A 19,674-nucleotide genomic window follows, 5' to 3' on the forward strand; every position below is an offset into this window, starting at 1 on the left:
ATTGACATATACCTGTTTGAAATTCTTAGTCCATCCCTAGCTTTTGACTCTTCCACGATAGCATGAGTGAAACTGGTCATGATTTGGATGCATTTGGCTGTTCGAAGCCACACATTAGATGACTGCTTTGGCTGTGGGCAGAGTATTTTGGGAATAATGTGTGCGTTTTTCAGTTCCCTTAGGAGAAGTAGCGAGACTGTTGCTCTTTTAGCTCATTTAGAATGAGACAAGTGTCTTCAGTCCTGCACGGGTTAAGCAGATGCTCCTGTCTTGCCTTTCCCTCCTGCTATGGTGGAGATAGGAAGTATCACCACCATCTGTCACAGATAATTTTCCATAGTTTACCAAGAAGCTCGGCTGCTTTTCAACTCTTTCTTCCTCTTGCTAAGTTACATTCCTTTACACATTCTACTGTGTGCTATAAAATTATTGTTTTGATTCAAATTTGAATCTTTTAAATTGCCTTTAGTTAATGATGCTGCAAAGTGAACTCAAAATTCTAATAAGGTTTTATTTGGATTCATTGTGGAATGACTGAAAGCAATCAAATCTTTTAAAACTAAGTCAAGGGTATATTTGTCATATATTTCCAATAATGAATAATTTAGTTACCACATTTGAAAAAAGCCTGCTTTATTTGAGCAAGGATTGTCTAAACACATCTTCAACATCAATTTTTAAGAGAAAGAATAGTTATTGTGTTTAACATCTCCAGGTAGGGTGATGTTGCATTGAAAATAACTCATCTTTCCATATTTCTCCTGAAAACAAGGCTTTATTCATCCAGCCTACCAAGAATCCATGATTACATTTCTGTCCTCTGCAGCTAGAATGAGTTGAACTTGTCGCATGTATTAATAATCTCATATGTTATAGATTTGATCATGTAGACCATTATCCCTATCTCTCTTTTTCCTGAAATAATATTTGTATATGTCTGTGTTCATGTGTGTGTCTTGTTTTCTGACTCTGAAATGTTTATTATGCCTTAGACAGTTACCGCAGGGAGATTATGTAAAAAAGCCTGGAGATGGCGACTCTTTTTATAGCGACATTCCTCCCGGAGTCAGCACAAACTCAGCATCTAGTTCTAAGAAGAGGTCTGCTTTTCTGTCGCATTTTCAGATTTCCACCTGCTCCATCACACATTATTCCATTAGTCAGAACATTTCATTATTTTGCAGCAGGTTTGGTTACTTCTTCCTTCTTTCTTGAATGTTAAAATAGTATCCCTTGTTCTTTGATTACTCCACCTCAAAATGCCATATGCTCAGAACCACTTTGTGTAAAAGTCAGACTGTGAAGTTGAAACAAGAACGCGAGAATGCTAAATCTGCGTAGAAACCCCAGGGTTTTCCCTGTCACGTTACGCATGGCTTAAGAAACAAAACATAGTTTTTGAAAATGTTTTACATGGTGAGCTTTATGTCATGCTTGGTAGTCAAAGAAAAAGGGTACTGTCATGCTTAAATAAAGGCAATTAAGATAAACTGGTAATATAAGTGCTGCATTGAACAGCTTTTAATTTTGTGTATTTCAAAGCTAAGCTTGCTGTGAAAAAAGATTGCATCTCTGTGAATCCTATATTTTAATATGATGTTTCTCTGGAATGGTTATTTGTAGACTTTATAACTTTCATCTTAGTTGAAAAATTAAGTATAGGTAGGATTACTTTATTATTTATGTCTTAAACTCTACTAATATATTCTTGTTCTAGCATCTTAAGATGTATGACACCTTTTAAAAGTCAGTTTGCTTTATAATCAGTTGACAATAAATGACTAGAAGAACTAAATAGGATGTTTCACAGGATGGGGCCTACCTTCACATTAAAGGGAACTAGAATATCCTCATTAAAAAAAAAAAAACTTTAAAGTTTCCATTGAGGTGTAAAGGATGAACAAATTTTCAGTTGGTTCACTCATAGCATTGGGCATTCTTGTTACTTGTAGACTGAAGGAGCTAATTTATTTTGAGAAAACATGTTCTCTTCTGGTATTCCAGGTAGAGTGTGTGATCTGTCTGTAAAGCAATCTGCACTGATATCCAGTCCTTATAGGCACTGAATGTGAATCAGAATAGTTAGTCACTGGGAAATGTCAAGCACATTTCCTTAGATAACCGAACTCAAAGCAAAAGTTGTACTGGTTTTGATCCTGGGAATGCATGCTATGGCATATACTTCATAGAGTATTTTATTCTTTATAGAGTATACAATTATTCTTCTCATTTGCTGTTGATGCTGGGAGTACATGCTATAGCATGCACTTTATAAGCATAAAATTACTCTTCTCATTTATTATTGAGGAAATGATGGCTAAGAGAAGATGCCTGAGGACCTACCAGCATTCTCCGATATGAATATTTGCTTGGACAAATACAGAATTTTAAATTAAATTACAATAAAAAAAGTGGAGAAATTGGTGGTTTTCAGGAGTGTTCATTGGCCTTTCATATAAAATACGAATGGCTCTGTCATTAGAGAATGATGTTGAAAAACTTTCAACATAGAAAAGGAATGTGCATGAACTGTGTCAAGTTCTGTTTCCTCTTAGTCAGAAGATTCCTTCTCAAATTGATATTATTCATAATTAAACAGAGTGATTCAGAGGAGAGTGACTTGGAGATAGTGTTGTTTCTACAGTTGTTAATAAGAATCTTTGAAATGCACAGGGTCAATTCCAAGATCTTGGAAAGCAGTACAATAGGCTCTGATCAGTCAAAAGCATATCAAATTATTAGGATCCAGACTAGATTTGTCCCATTCTTTTCATTATGAAATTTCATAAAAAAAATTCATTTTATGGTGTAAGGTAGGTGTATTAATCTTGATCCTTAGAGCAAATTCATTTAGCAGTTGTGGGATATAGTAGTAAAAGGGCTCAATGGTACATGGGCTTTGTGAGAGCTATCTCCATGCTAAAGATATGATTCAGTTCAGTCATTGGATAGTTGACTGACATGCATTATATTCATTGGGGCCATGTTTGTGTAGAAAAATGCCAACTCTCAGAGATAATAATTTTATCAATTTAAACATGTGTATCCCATAAAGTTAACCAGGTTCAGTTGGGCAAATTTTATATAATCTCTTAAAAGTCCATGTTCTCATAATATTGAATGGAAATCATTGCTTTACAATTAAGAAACATCTATGGTGGGACCCCATTATAGCCCTGTTGCTGGGGTTATGTGACTGTAATACTTGCTGAATTTGCTCTGTGGTTGCTGTGTTCTGGAGAATGTAAATTGGCTTGCATTATATCCTGCTACTTTTCCATTTATGACTATTGTAATGGGGTTCCATTGTATTTGGCTTTTCTTAAATTGAACGTTGTGTAATTCTGCCTTCTTCATGAAGACTTTCATGTTTTCTTCATTCTTTCATTTCAGATTTTTTTATTGATTTGTTTTATTTAATGTGCAGTAATGCTTACACATTTTTGCTTAGTGATTCCAAAACATCCGATTATATTTTTGGACAATATGCAAATACTTCTACTTTCAGGTCAAATGGACTCTCTCATTCCTGGAGTGAAAGGATTCCAGACACAAAACATATTTCAGACATCTGTGAAAATGGGAGGCCTCGAAGTAACTCCTGGCAAGGTAGTGAACAGTGTTCAGAATCTAAGATCTGAATTCTGGGTCTTTGTAAAGATGTATTCTTTCCCATAAGCTATTCAGCTCTTCTCCCAACCAACAAGTTTAGAATGAGAGACCAGCTGCTTGTTTTTGTTGTTCTTTGAATTTTCCTTGATGGGTAATGGGGACATTAGCAGCTAAATAGGGAGGAAACATTGGAAGGTCATGCAATGGCACAGAGGCCCACATTTGGAGGAGGCAAGGCTGGTTATAAATTACACCCATTGCAAGTGCCATGTAATTATATATATAAAAAATTATTTATCTATATGAAAATTCAGCTGTAAATGTTCTTTTCCAGGTAACCTTGGCGGCAACAAAAAGAAAATCAGAGGCAAAAGATTTAGACCTCGATCTAATTCAACTGAGTAAGTTGTATATTTAATGGGAAAGGCAGTTGAAGGTCCTTTACTATTAGTGATGACTGTTAATTAAGCAGATAGTCAAAGAACCAACTATCATGCCTCTGGACTTGGTTTTTATTTTTGTTAATTCTCTTTGCCCTATAAGAATTAACCTTGGCTTTTCTCTTTTACATAGGCATCTCCGCAACTGTGCCCATACCAATATTCACTGATAGTGGGGGGCTCACCCTTGCTGCGGGCTTTTTCCTCCAGTCACCTTCCATTCTGGTGTTTTGGTTTCTTTTGAAGGGAATTGTGATAGCTTCCTTTTCTTCTCATCACTGGGGGTCCAGCCATTTCAAAGGGTCACCCTTCCTCTCCCCTGGAAGCGCTGGGGATAACCCTCACTGTATTAGAGCCAGCCAGTACTGGGTCTGAAGCCACCCTCTGAGGTCCTCATGGCTGCTATCTAAGCATTCTCTCAGACTAAAGGAAAGAGCTTGCCTTTGAAGTTTCCCTCCTGGGGATGTTTAAAAGGCCATTGACCTAAACTTGCTCTTTGTCTGAATCATTGTCACTAATGCAACCTTGACTGTTTTAAATGATAGCCACATTTTTTAGTGGGGTTGAAAGTTAAATTTAAAGTCGTTTATAATGAAGTAAGCATCACACATTGGTTTTGGTGGTGTTTATTATTTCTTCACTTATGAAAGTGCAAACAGAGCATTGCCTCTACAAGCCCTAATCCCCCTTCATAGGGTAAAGCACACCCTCAGTATCCTTTCCAACTGACCTTGCCCTCTAGAAGTAATTAGAATTACCTTTGCTCTTGCCAAGGTGCCTGAAACTTTCTGCTCATGTCTCACTCTAGGGTAGTTGTTCGCAGGATCTCTGTATTACTTTAAAAAAAAAAAAGTCTGAATAGCAGGTGTTTGTTAACTGCTTGTTAGAAACTTACTGTAGCTTCTCCATCATATACCCTGCCTTTTTCAGTCTAGGAATAATAACATTGCCCTGAAATTTGGACCTTCCACCTGAATGGTATTGTCTTGTAAGTGGCTTATCAACATTTGTTAAAGGATACTTTACCTTAGAGATAATAGCAATTTCAAGTGATACCATTGCATGGTCCAGAATGGCATCATAGACCTCCATCATGAATAACTAATCTACTAGAGTTTATCTTCTGCATTTTCAAAGTGCTTGGGTGCTTTAGGGCTCACTGCAGATAAACTCTTCCTGGAATGTTATTTGGTTTGTTTTGCATGAGGCCACCTGGTAAGAGGGCTCCTCAGCTTATCCTGGTTGCTCATAAGGTTCTGCCTATAATTGTGAAATGTTCTTTGGAACTTCCTTTGTGGACTGTTTGTGTTATAACTATTTCTATGACTCTGACAGCTTCTAAGGAGAAAAACAAGTTCAACAGTATATTAAAGCAATGTGGTCAAGACCCAGAGAACATTTGATATTCACCAAAATTCATATATTTTCTAGGTCAATCATTTATATTAAAATGTGTAAAATTCCACTCATATTACATGATAGAATTATATTATGGGTAGCCTTTAAGAACTCTTGCCTGTGATATAATTAAGTTCTAATATTTAATGTGATAGCATAGTAGGAGTTTCTCAGTAAAGAAGAAAGTTTCCCTCACATTTTTCAGAATTTTCTGAATTTGGCTACATGACTCATGTTAGTTAATTGGAGCCATGTTTGTGAAGCTGATCACCCATGCTCAGAAACTTTCTTGTATGGTAACTGTACACACACACACACACACACACATACACACACACACACACACTTACGTATATACTTCTGAAAAATATGAATTTGTGGTACACAGCATATCAAAAATTATGTTTGCAACTTTTTGTACTTTATACAAATCATACCATTTGTTTATGATATAATACTGCCATTTGTGTGACTATACTAGGAGCAGAATGGCCACAGGAAAGATATCCTTTTTTATTTTTCATAATAAGAACTATTTCAGGGTTCACGATGATGAACTATACCATCCCCTTTAGCACTACATCATCCAAAAGGATGATGAGAAATTTTGGCCTGGACTAAAACATGCACCACCAATGCATGAAAATGAAACAAAACACTACCTGTCCTTGTTGGTTATATTATTTTTCCACTCAAAAGAGTTTGCATCTTCCTTGTTGTTGTTCACACTATAAAAATTTTTTTTGGCTTAGACTTTGTATTATATATTGTGTTTTTACAGGAGGGAGCCCCAAGCTCCTGAGCCTGGGCACTCCCTCGCCCAGACAATCCTTCCCCAAGGCATAAGTCCAGGGGGCTCTGACAGCCCCCAGACAGGGAGTCTGGATCACAGGTCAGTCTCCACTTGCCCTTTCATTCTGGGCTGCCACTTAACTCCCTCAATGTCCCTTCCTTGGCTAAGAGCAGGGTCTTTTGATCTTTGACTGAGCCCCCTATCTGCTCAGTGGTGCTCCTGACTCAGTCAGTGCCCGCTGGTGTGCCTCTGGCTTTCCATCCTGGAGAACACAAAGTGTCTCTCTTGTGCTGTCCAATGCATTTTTTGCATTTTTGTTTTTGTTTTTTTTACTTTTTGCATGTTGCACTAACAAGCCACGCTAAGTCAAGCCATATAGGCAGGTTTATTGTCGTCTGATAAAGGCCAGTCACTCTAGCCACCATGCCAGGTCCCCAGAGCTCTCCAACACAGATCTGAGACTGTGACCATGGTCCATCACGTCCAAGTCAAGCTATGTGTTTGGAACTTTTGTGGGTTATCCATAGTACCCATCCTTTGACTTTCGGAAATTGTCAGTGAAAGGAACAAAGGTCTCCCCCAGGAAATGGCTTCCTGCCTGTGGGACACTGAGTTTGCTGTGTGACAGTGTCTGACCTAACAACGGCTGCATGGGCTTTTCCTATGCTTATTCCGAGGCCGTTCACCTCATCAGCGGCTGCACTTGCTTTTGGACTTTTTCTTTCTGTTCCAAGTCCCAGTGGAAATGTTCATGTAAATTAATTGGCTATCTCTGTGAAAAGTGCAAGTTGGCAATGGTTGTAGCTAAAGGCAAAACTAATGTGAGTTCTTCCCAAATCAGGAGCTGTATCTTAGTAAAAATGGCCTTATAAGCATATAAATCTATTGAACCCTTCTTTCGGGGTAGAATCATAATTTTTATTTTGCAGAATACCTTCTTCTTAATAGCTCAAAATGAGGGAAAGAGCTGTGGAGAAATAATGTGATTTTTAAATATAACTGGAAATATAGTAGTTTTGTTTTAAATATATAAATAACTCAAAGACTAAATATGGAGAAAAGAAACAAATCTTAACTAAAAATTAATATGCTTTATAATTCCACCAGATTTGTTTCCAAATAAATATTAAAGAAACTGGATCTTCATTGACTGCAGTACCACGGAGCTACTTTTTAGAGGTGGAAGCTCAGTTAAACCTCCAAATCCCTCCAATGCTGACATTGTTAAATTAATGTTGTTTTATAAGAGCAGATCCTAAGGGGATGTGTTTTGGCTTGGCTCCACAATACAAATCAAAGAAACTCTGTGGGAAGCAACAACTATACCTCGATTTGCTACCTTTGAGATTTGCACAGTCATCCTGGTGGTGCTGCTAGATCCATCAGGGACATGGTAGCATTATTCTCTGGCAGCTGTTCTTTCGGAAAGCAACTTCTGAGGGCTGTTTCCTAAAGCTATCATGAGCACTTTAGTCTGGAGTGCACAGAGAGGCAGATGGGACTTTGGGGCTTCAATTAAATCACTGAACCTAGCTTCCAGATCGTGGAGGTCTACTTGAACTGTAGTGAATGTGCTTCGGGACTCCAGGATCAGAGTGCAGGACCCTTTCTGTTCCTTACAAAAGCCAGCTAGAGAGCACTCCTTCTTAGACTCTGTCATAGAGAGTAAAACAGTGGTTGTGTAAAAAGCATTTTTAACCCTATAATGAGAACTCCGCTCCTTTAAATTGTCTTGAGGCTATATGTGCCTAAATACCAGATTGGAATTGCAGACACCATGAATATTTTCAAAAAAGCACCAATACTATTTGAAAACCAAGGAGCCAATTGAGAAGTGGCTTGTGGGGGGGCTGCTTTTGAGGTGGATTAATGAGACTTCTGATAAAAAGAGAGTTTCTGGCTGATAGTGGGAAGCCACTCACTGGAAGAGGCTTTCCTAGAAATGTAATACATTATAGAATGCTTTGTGCCTTGTAGCTGAGATTATCTTCATGCCATTGTGTAGACTGCCTCATAGTCACCCAATGTCCATCCTGGTTTATTTGCCATAGTCACTTGCATTTGGAGGGTGAAAAGCATCATGGCTAAGCTTGTGCTGTGTATTTTCAGATTTTTCTATCTTGTTCTGCTTTCTTTGTTCCTTCCATTGCTTTCTGCAGGTATTTAAACCCATGGTTCAAAAGAGACTATAATGTAGCTAAGTGGGTAGAAGATGTGAATAAAAACACTGAAGGACCATACTTTAGGTATTTTATGAATTAATTTTACCTTCCTTTCACACTGTCCCAGCACATACATGAACTGTAGTGTGACTGGCCCTCTCTCTTGTATCTCCCAATACAAGTTCCTGTAAGATGGAAAGGGGCCTTGTTCATTTGCTGCTTTTGATGTATTTCGCTTTCTGAGCGAGTCTAGTTATTTTCTGAATGTTTCAAATGAAGCCATTTGAAAGGGTTGCCATTTAGTGCATGTCCCTACCACTTTTTTTGAGCTTTTTATTAGCTTTCTCTTCATTTTATGCTATGTAGTGTTCTGTGGGCATGGAACATACCTTCCACTAACAAAGATGCACTATTAACCTCAACAATTTAGTTTCCATAATCTAGAAGTTTCATAATATATTTTTCCTGCTTACTGTCTAAGAGTGCATAGTGCATAGAAAAACTGAAAGAAAAACATTCAAAGAGACTAAACCGGAATTTTATTTCAAGCAGAAACAATGATTTGACAGAACTGGAGAACAGCTGAGATATTATTGCTCATATGATAACATGTTGTGAACTTGGCTTTCTTTGTCCCATTGGGCCATTTGCTAGCATTGGGGCTGTGCTGAGAAGAGTATCCTATAGATTCACATGTCTCAAAAGCAGGAAGCAAATAGAAAACACTCAACTAACAATGAGAGCCTCCTACAATCTAAACACTGCCCACTCTCCCCCGTTCCCTGAAGCTTATATGACAAATCAGAGAACATTCCCCAGGCCTCTCAATGTCACCCCCACTCTTTATAATGTAAATGATCACCCAGAGGTAAATATCTACTTTATATTTAACTGCTGTGTGGGAAACTAATGCAAAGAGGGAGTGGAGATCGGCCACTACCTCTTCCGAGCCCAACTGGGGTTTTCATGCTCCTTATTGCCATAACTTGGGTCAGAACTGGACAGATATGAAAATATGCTATGTATATTTAACTCTCAGCACCCATATAAATAAGGTGGACTTTCTCTTCCAGTGTACCATTTAGTTTAGTTACGTATAGTTTGAGAAAATGATTAGACCTACCTGCATTTTACTTTGATCCATAACTTTTGCATATACGCCAAGGAAAGCATAACTCCTGCCTGCTCACAAAAGTAGACCCTGCTTTTACAACCCATCGCCCTCTCCCTCCCTGCCCTCTGCTTGCCCAACACTTCCCCCACACTGAACCTCATATACATACACACTCACATTCAAACATCCCACCTTCACCTGTAGCTCCCAAGATGGCCAACATCAAGAAGACAGGTAAGATGGTTTTGATGTTATTTGGAATCTTGGCTCACTTGCAGTTCTCTCTGTCTCTCTGTCTCTGTCTCTGTCTCTGTCTCTCTCTCTCTCTCTCTCTCTCTCTCTCTTTCTTTCTTTCTCAAGCTTTTGGGCAGATTGTCATTTGTACCATCCAGAGAACCAAACCAGGATGGGCTTGGTTCTACATAGGTTAGGCCTTTAATCTCTAAATCGACATCATTTATACGGAGTGATTTATGAAATGGTACCCCGGAAGAGTCTGTGCACCTCCCCTGGGTCAACTGAGAAGTTGGTATGACTCAAGAGTCCCCATTTCTTTAAGTCAGCCCCCAGTCTGCCCAGAAGCTGCATGACTGAGCACCGTTTGGATGGGGCAATGCTTAGCACTGCTGCTTGCACGAGCCAAGCTATGAGGGAAATTCCATAGGGTTCCTTTATCTCATCTTTTAAGCAGAGATGCTGGTACTTACAGTACAGACTCACATAGGAATTAATTATGAAGTACCTATATTTTTCTTTAAATGGTAAATTTCAGGGACGGTGGTGATTTTGCTGTCCTTTTTTTTTTTTTTTTTTTTTTTTTGACTAATAAGGGTTGGACTGGTCAGACTTGGAGAGCAACATCACAACTCAGTGGCATCAATTAAGATGGGCCCCAGTTCTGAGCAGCGTGCTTCTAACACAACAGAGCATCTGTCTACACGCCACCCCAACCGACCCTCACATAGGCCTAAGTGCGCTCACACCTATGCCTGGGCTTTACCAGCCCTGTACTTGACCTCTCTTGGCAACAGATGAGGACACAGGTCCCCTTCTTAATCACCCATGTGGGGTTGGATTTGTAACATTCTTACCAGTGGGTAGTGGAAACTTGGTGACTGCAGCAAGCTGGTTTGCCAGTGAAAATGTAGTAGTATCCCTGAGCTACAAGGACAGACAGCAAAACCTACAGGTGTGCTTCAGCCATGCTCTCAAATGACACTGCTTGCCCCAGCTGGGCTCCCACTGTGTTCAGGCACTGGAAGAGTGCAGGCAAAATCAGAGGAAACACATTGGGGCACCACCCCAGATCCTGGGAGCAGTTCTGCCAGAGGCACTGTCTTTCAAGTCCCCAGAAGGTGCCCATGCCCTTGAGTGCTACCAATACACTCCTCACTTCACCAGCATTATTTTTAAGTCCATTTCCGTAATCTCTGGAAACGACATTGACTCTGCAAGCGAGTTATAGAAACTGAGGTGTCAGATGCCTACTACGTATCTGTTTCTCACATCCTGAGAGGTAGGCTTCTTGGCTCCTTTTTTTTGTGTGTGTGTGTGTGTGGATAGAGGAAACTGAGATACAATGAGCTACCCAAAGTAGCACATCTCCTGTGTCAGAAGCAGAGCTGGGGCTTGGCTGCTCACTGACTTCCAGGTCTGTTGCTGCTCGCTCTCATTTCTCTACAGCTGCTGTAAGGCTGTAGAGGGGTTGGAAACCTAGAACTGACTGAGGACACTTCAGTCCTTCTGGAACAGATTATTATAAAACTAGCGTGTGAACACAAGTGAAGAAGAAACAGCTCTATGCCCCTTCCTTGATTTGCAGTCCGAGGAGTCACACCCAAGATGCACCACAGTCCATTGGCAGACAAGCACACCTTCATTACATAATTCTCTGATGCCTCCCAGTGTAGTTATTATGGTGTTTTAGAAATGCCATGAGGATAAATGCCTAGTATTTATCCAAAAATTCACTTGTCTTTGTCAGCAAATGAGCTTAGCTGACACTGGGCTAAATGAAAGCCAGGAGAGAATTAAAGGCCTCTGTTCAGCAATTGTGATAGGTTGTCAGCTCATTTCCCCTAAGCTAGCTTACCTTATCCTTTCCTTTCATGTTGATCTCTGCTCTGTTTTGTTTTTGTTTTTCCATCAACCCACCAGAATCTTTTTCTTGCCCTTTCACCTCTGAAAATGTCCTGCTCAGTTTCTCTTCGTCCCTTCAGGATCCAAAGTACAAGTTACCTGAAGTTCCACTGTGAGAAGTCATGTAGAACCATTTTTGTGGGGTTCTGAAGAACATAGCCAGTTCTGTTTTGGTTTAAGTCACTATTGTTTGTACCCATGCAAAGATATTTCAGAGCAAGGCTGGGTGCTCTGCCTCCTCTTACTGAAATGGTTTGGAATGTACAGTGTTGGTCATTTGAGCCTATGGCCAAGTTAAGGAGGATGTTGATGTGGCTATGACATCATAAGCTAACAGCTCATGCGATGAACACACACACACACACACACACACACACACACAATGTAGCAGTGTGCAGTTCTAGCAGAACTGAAGAGAAATTGAAGTGCTATTGCTCGTGATTACTTCCATCTTCCCAGTATGGAGAGCATCAGCGTTAAGAGAAGCCTTGTAGCTTTCTGGCTGCCTTCCAGCAGTTCCTGGTAAGGAGCCAGCCTTCGTAATTTTCAAAATCAGAAGCAACATTAGGAGTTAAAGTTTAAAAGTGACTGGGACCACTCCTGATTACTAAAGTCAATCAAGAATGTTTACCTGGATCTCAGAGTATATAGGAAAAAGTATGTCCAAATGTTAGACTGAATTCAGCATCTTAAGAATGAGAATTTGTTTGAAAGCCATGGGAGCCTTCCCTTGTCCAGTGTCTGATGGCCGCAGGCCTGGCTGATCCAGTCGCAGCAGAGGAGAACTTGAGTTGCATGTAGCGGTATAACCAGTTCAGTGGTTTCCTGTTGGGACTCTCACAGATAAGCTAGGTGCAAACATGTCTCTCCCAGAGTGCTCAGCGCAGTCACAAGTACTACAGTTTCAATAGACACATCAAACCACATCAGAGTAAGACTGCTGCTTTCCCAGAAGTGCTGATTAGGGATGAAGTAGACCATTTTTGTATGTTCTCATCAGAATTTGTTTGGCTGGAACTCTGCACTCCTTACTGCTTGCATGTTTACTAATTTGTTATTAAACCCTTGTATTTTCCTTTGTTCTTCACAACTAACACACAGGTCTCTAAATGCATGAGTTTTGTGTAGAGTATGACCTAGCAACCAATGAATATATCTGTGATTATGTTTTAAGATCTTATTTGAGATTATTGTACTTAGAGAAGTATTTTAAGTAGTAAGATAAAGTAGAATGTTGAATATGCTGCTTACTTAATTTACTGTTATGAGCTCTTAGAATATTCCTCCCTTTTCCATGTTATGATTTTATTGTGAATGAAATTTCATCATTGGCTTTGTAGTTTAAGAGGATGATTCTGTGTGGTACCAGTTAGACGTTCCATGACTACTGTGGAATTAGAAAGCTAAAACCACAGCTTTCCAGTTTCAGAATGTCAGTTGTCTCCCCGATAGTTAAAGCTTTGCCATAGACAGTGAAAGTAGATGTCAGTGGGCTTGCTCTGAATCTGCTTTTTAGGTATTTGAAAAATGATTCCAGGCATGACATGATATTTATTTCTTATATTCTCGACATCTCAGGACCCTGTCTCCTGCCAAGTCTCCTTCTTCATCAACTGGGTCTATTGCGTCCAGCAGAAAATACCCATACCCGATGCCTCCACTTCCTGATGAGGAGAAGACAGTGAACCGACAGAGTGCCAGGGTACACAGAAATTCCCACATGCTTATACTTGGTCATTACTGGTTACCTCTGAGCTTACTATTCATCTATATCCCACCCCACCTCCCATTTTGAGACAGAATTTTGTCGTGTAGCCCAAGCTTAATCTCATCTCAGCATCCCAAGTGCTGGAATCACAGGCATGTGCCATTATGACTGGTTTTGGATATATATCTTGTTTGAAACAGGGTTTCTCAGTGTAGCCGTGGCTGTCCTGGGTCTCACTCTGTAGACCAGGCTGGCCTCAGACTCAGAGATCCACCTGGGCGTGTACCACGCCCAGCCTATTACTGTATAATTATGTCTTTATTTTTTCATTATTGTTTAACTCAACTCTGGGTTTGAAAAAATTAAGGATGTATTTTGCTTTATGAGGCTTTGAAGGGTCTTTTTAAAACCTCTGCCTTGGAATTCTAGAGACTAAGTGATTTAGTTCTCTCTCCATGTCCAGTTTGATCACTCAGGCCTCTCACTGGCTTGTTACAATTCAGTAGGAGTTCAGAAATAGGAACCTGTGACAGAAAAGCAGATTAGTGTCTTGGTACATAGGAACCTATGAAGGAAAACCATGCTAGTGTCTTGGTACCAAAGGCAGAATTTAGATGCAAAGGAAAAAATACTTGAAAATCTGTAATATTGAAAGAATACTATAAAGGGTATGGTAAGATTTTAAAATATAACAGAATTCCCCACCCCCACCCCTTTTTAAAAATCAACTTAGTGCTGGGTGGTGGTGGCAAACAACTGTAGTCCCAGAACTTGGGAGGCAGAGGTAGGTGGATCTCTGTGTTTGAGGCCAACCTGGTATACAGGGTATACAGCCAGGACAGGCTCCAAACCCTGTCTTTCAAAAAGGGAGGAAGGGAGGGAGTGAGGGAGGGAGGAAGGAAATAAATTTAGTTTTGTGTTAAGAAGGATTTTATCTCAGGGCCTTGCTACCTTGATAGAAACAAAACAAAACAAACAAAAACAAAACAAAACAAAATGCTCTAACCCTGAGCCACACTTATGACCTCTCAAAAGCCAAAATTTTGACAAGGTTTGTTTTTTTATTATTTTTAATGGTGGGGGGGGGGGGGGGGGGGGGGGGGGGGGGGGGGATGTGTGTGTGTGTGTGTGTGTGTGTGTGTGTGTGTGTGTGTTTCCCATGGAGGCCAGAAGAGGGCATCATTGGATCACTGTAATCATGAAGTCTATACAAATAAGAAACCACATTTTGTTCATTGTGAAGACTGCTTCTGTGTATCAATGCTGGAAATGATTAGAGATAGGATTGAAGACTATGAACTCATGTAAAAATGGACTTTTCCTTTTGGTCTGCCAGCTCAGAAAAAAATGACACAGAGACTTATTATTAATGATGAAAGTCTGGCCTTAGCTAAGGCTTGTTTCTTACTAGCTTTTATACTTAGATTAACCTGTATATTAAAATCTATATTCTTCCATTCGCTTGTTATCTCATCTCCATTATGCCCATCCTGGTTATTCCATGGCTGGCTGGTTAATCAGTTTTTCTTCCAAGAGCTCTCTGTTCAGAAGTCCTGCCTATATCTCCTGCCTAGCTATTGGCCTTTAGCTTTTTATTAAACTAGTCACAGTTACACATCTTCACAGTGTAGATTCCCAGTGCTCAACTTTCAACTTTGTCTATAGTCGTCCAGTTGTTAGGGATGTGCTATGTAGTAAGCAAGTGGCTGTGGTCCTTTCCCTCCTCAGAGCTGTAAGTCTAGCACTTCATTTCTTTTCCTGGTAAATTATCTGTATCATTGTTTTGCTGTATCAAACTGGGGGTGTTGTCTTAGCTGTCACCATGGAAAAGTGTAGATTATTAGAGATGTTAACATATGAGAACTCATGGAAAATGACAGTTCCCCAGGAAGGAGAAAGGGGTGTCCCATTCTCTTCCCATAGGCTGAGCAGTGTAATCATGAGGACTCTACTGCTGGAATATTGGTATAGAAGGTCTGACTTGATCTCTGTTTTGTGGGAGAGACATGTACCATATAGAAGAATCCTATTGAGTAGGTAACCCTTGTCTCTCAGCTGTTTTGGTGAGTTGTGGAAAATGCATCAGGAAGCCTGCTGTTAAAGCCATACAGGTGGGCAATCATGCCTATTGCTATTGATGATGTTATAATTGTCTTTTATTTGTTTCCCTCGGGGATAATTTTTATGGATGGTTGGGTTCTTCTCACCAGCCCGGTCTCACAGCTGCATCAGCCTCAAATGAACACACAAAGACTTACATTAATTATAAATCTGTTGGCTAATGACTAGGGCTTCTTATTGGCCAGCTCTGTCTTAATTGTTAATCCATAACTATTAATCTGTGTATTTCTACATGGTCTTATCTTACCGGAGAATGGTTGACTTTCATTCTCTTTTCCTGGGATCACATGATGACTCTCTTCCTACACTTCCCAGAATTCTCCTCATCTCCTAGATGCACCTGTCTTGCTGCCCTATTGGCCAACAGTGTTTTAGTCATCAACCAATAAGATAAACACATACAGAAGAACAACCCCATGACTTTTAGTTTCCTTCAGTGTTTTTTGTTTTGTTTTGTCTTTTCCTGGAAGCTCAATGAAGCCAAAGTACTGTCTCTTTCCCACTCCAGACCACCTTCTAGCATTCACCCTGAAGCGCTCTGATTACTTCCTCTATACATAAAATGATCCTTAGATTTGAGAGTTCACATTGGGTTCAAAAAAACAAAGGAATCTTTTTAAAAACATTTAAGACTTACTTATCTTCATTTTCTATGTATGAGTGCTTAGCCTGTATGCATGTGTGTGCATCGTGTGTTTTTCTGGTACCTACAGAGGCTAGAAGAATGTGTTGAACTCATTGGAACTAGTATTGTACACAGTTGTGAATGGTCCTGTGGGTGCTGTGACTTGAACCTCAGTCCTTTGGGGGGGGAGTGGCGGGAAGCAGCAAGTGTTCTTAAACACTAAGCCATTTCTCCAGCTCCAGAATAGATCTTTTTAATAGCAGAGATATATAAGCCTGGCCTGAGTAGGAAGCTCAACTGGCTTTTCCATGCCTGTGGAGTATGCTACAATTTCTGTTAGAACAAGAGTTCCACAGAGGTTTGGGCGAGTATGTTAAAGTAACCTATCTAGAAAGATATACTTGATGCACTATGGTCCCATGTGACTAAAGCCCTTGACAGATTGAAGAAAGAAGTCAGGGGACTCTCAGATATATAGTGAGTGTGAAGCCAGCCTGGGCTACATGATACTCTGTCTCACAAAGCAAAACAGACAAGAAATGCTAATTGTGTTGTTTTCTCTTCTTTCCCCACAATTTACATGCCATGAAATATCTTATATCCTGTTAAAATGGAATTTGAATGGAAGTTAAATATAACCTAAGACACTCTATTATACTTTCTTTGTTCTTGTGTAAAATATTTATATGTGAGTCATATAGACTGGCAGGCTTTTAAAAATTAACCTCCTTCTCTAGTGAACTGAGATGCTGGTCTGAGTGGGTCAATATCATTTGCCATCCATAAAGGCAATTACTGCACAAAGTAGATCTGGCCAGGCTCGGAATGAATAACTGATAGCAGAAGCAAATAAAAGGAAGGGATGAGGAAGCATGCATCTGTCAACACTAACATGTCAGCCCCTAGGGATCAGTTTGCTAGCAGTCAGTGATAGAGCTCACAGGTCCACAATGATGTGTATGGGGATGGTGTTTGTTGATGGAGTCAAACTTCTCAGCCTTGGCTGTGCATGAGAATTGTCTCAAGAACTCCAAAGTAATTTAAAGCTAAAACCCAGCACTGAGATTTTGATTTAGTCAGTGTGGATTTTAAAACTCTTGAGGAGATAGCTCAGCTGGTAAAGTGTCTGTCATACAAGCATGATGGCCTTAGTTCAAATCCCCAGTACCCATGAAAAGGCCAGGTATGGTGGTGCATACATGTGGTCCTGGTACTGAGGAGGCAGAGGCAGAGGCAGAGGCAGAGGCAGAGGCAGAGGCAGAGAGGCAGAGGCAGAGAGGCAGAGGCAGAGAGGCAGAGGCAGAGAGGCAGAGGCAGAGGCAGAGGCAGAGAGGCAGAGGCAGAGGCAGAGGCAGAGGCAGAGGCAGAAGCATTAGGAGACTTGGAGCTTGCTGGCCAGATAGTCTTGCCAATACCATGAGCCCCAAGTACAGAGAATGAAATGGAGAATCATGAATGAAAGCACTTGACTTTGACCTCGCATCTCCACATGCACAGGCATGCATATGATTGTGTATTCTTCCATATGTATACACATATGAATATGTATACATGCAACATACACACACACACACACACACACACACACACACACACACACACACACACACACAGTTTCCCCAGATAGGTTTTCAAAGCTCTGATTGAGAATCACTATTATAGCTGGCAGAATACTGCTGGAAATAAAGGAAATAGGCAGCTTAAAAATAATATTCTAACATTCTCTAATCTGAGAGATGTGACATTTATTTGAAATTTTAAGTAACATGAAATGAGAATGTGAGGGTTCTGTTGTTGTTTGTTTGTTTTATAAAAAGGTGGCAATTGTTAGAACCATTAATATTGGAGCTGTGAGATGGCTTAGTGAGCAAGGAATTTGCTGGGAAGGCATGCAGACCTGAGTTCAGTGCCTATAGAGCCAGCACTGGGGAGCCAGAGACAGGTGAATTCCAGGAGTTCACTGGCCAGTGAGATGCCCTGTTTTAAGGAAATGAGATGGGGAGCAATAGGGGAAGATTCCCAAAGTCCTTGTCTGGCCTCCTCATGTCCTTGCATGGGCATATAAACACACACATTCACATACATGTGCCCACCACACACACAAAGAAGAAATGTTAATATCAGGTTTAGGAGAGAGCTAAATGTTTGTGTATTTCTTTTATCTGTTTATTGCACAAGAGCGTGGACCATAGCTACTTATGTGTGGGGGGAATCCTTTCTCGTGGTTCAGAAAGTCTGCTTTCTGTCACAGTGTGTGATTTTGCTTTCCTCTGTTTGCAGCTATGGGAGACATCCATTTAAGAACAACTGTTTACATGTGTCACATCGAAACTGTTTACTTCAACTTTTATAGAAACCCAGCTACCCAGAATCACTGCGAACCTATCTGTTCTTCACACGAGTTGAAGGCGCTCTGAGATGCCAGAGGCAAGGAAGCCATGGGTCATATCTGGATGCCATTTTCTTTTTGTCATTGGCTTAAAGTTTAACCAAACAGTAAAAAAGAGCTACTGGAATTTTACACTACAACACGGAACCATTTATGGTCTGGTATTGGTATGTAAATGGATAATCTGCATGATGGGCATATGTAGAATATCAATAAAATTAAATCACATGACCCAAATGTAGCAGGTTTTCCTGAGGGACAGAAGTGGATTCAGAACTGGGCATTCTGAAATATATCCTCATTGCAAACAGTAATGCCATATGCATGAAGCTTCTGTGTATTGTTTTCCGTATACAAGGAAACAACATCCCACAATAGAAACTAGCATGCAAGGCTGAGGCATATAGGATTGTTCTGCAGGTTGCAGGACTGCACAGCTTTGAGAGGCCAATACCCATATGCTAACTTTAAACATGTATTTTTATTTTTTTTTACTTTTCATATTTATATTAGCACACAAGGATAACTGTACATATGTAAAATTTTCAAATTTAAAAAGTAACTGTTACATATAAGTGTATTTTGCCAAATGCCTAAAAACAGTCAGTCACAATTCTATCATTGTCCTTCATCCTGCGGTCTTCAGAGTGTAAATGGATGATGTTGTAAATATGGTGATCAATGCTGTAAGAGTGTCTTTCCGTAACCAGCATTCGTCTAAATCATGTGACTTCCCTTTGAGGTGTGTACATTCTTGAGGAGGCTTTGTTGAGTAAGAGACCAAAATGGTCAGCACACGTTTGGCCTCTGCATCTTGCTGAAGGTAGAGTCTCAGTGTGTGGTAGCCATGCAGCGTCAGGACATGCTGGAGCTGACAGGCTTTCTGGGAATCTGCCAGCCAGCTTATTCCACACACAAGACACGTGGTGCCTGTCACAGTAGCTGTTCTCGATCCATACCAGGGCACATCAGCTAATCTTAACTGGAGGCCATGGAGTGCCCTCCCCTCCTGAAAGTGTCTTGCTGAGATTGATCAAATGCATCAAAGACACAGACCACTGAGTGGGTAGCTCCCATCTGGCCAGTACCTGAGCCCTTTCTGGCCTAAAGTTTGGGCTCCTTAACAAAATCCTTTCAGCCATTCTTACCTGTTAAAGGAGTGGCCTGTTTTTC

General features: G+C 40.3%; 1 protein-coding gene across 18 annotated transcripts in view; it reads left to right on the plus strand.

The window, feature by feature from the left end:
* Adam22 (ADAM metallopeptidase domain 22) overlaps positions 1 to 19,474 on the plus strand; it is a 207,373-nt gene extending 187,899 nt beyond the window's left edge. Inside the window, exons 27-34 of one of the 18 annotated variants that reach the window (XM_051174550.1) lie at positions 993 to 1,187; positions 3,509 to 3,609; positions 3,947 to 4,013; positions 6,232 to 6,342; positions 8,403 to 8,489; positions 9,724 to 9,753; positions 13,237 to 13,360; positions 18,393 to 19,474. In XM_051174550.1, coding sequence (XP_051030507.1) covers positions 993 to 1,187; positions 3,509 to 3,609; positions 3,947 to 4,013; positions 6,232 to 6,342; positions 8,403 to 8,489; positions 9,724 to 9,753; positions 13,237 to 13,360; positions 18,393 to 18,413 — 736 coding nt within the window. In that variant the 3' untranslated portion in view covers positions 18,414 to 19,474. Of the gene's footprint in view, positions 1 to 992; positions 1,188 to 3,508; positions 3,610 to 3,946; positions 4,018 to 4,185; positions 4,750 to 6,231; positions 6,343 to 8,402; positions 8,490 to 9,723; positions 9,754 to 13,236; positions 13,361 to 18,392 lie in introns of those variants that run through there. The other 17 variants (XM_051174552.1, XM_051174551.1, XM_051174553.1 and 14 more) reach the window with 17 other exon arrangements.
* Positions 19,475 to 19,674: the final 200 nt, after the last annotated feature.

The sequence above is a fragment of the Phodopus roborovskii genome, unplaced genomic scaffold (assembly GCF_943737965.1).
Source record: "Phodopus roborovskii unplaced genomic scaffold, PHOROB, whole genome shotgun sequence".
Taxonomy (NCBI): domain Eukaryota; kingdom Metazoa; phylum Chordata; class Mammalia; order Rodentia; family Cricetidae; genus Phodopus; species Phodopus roborovskii.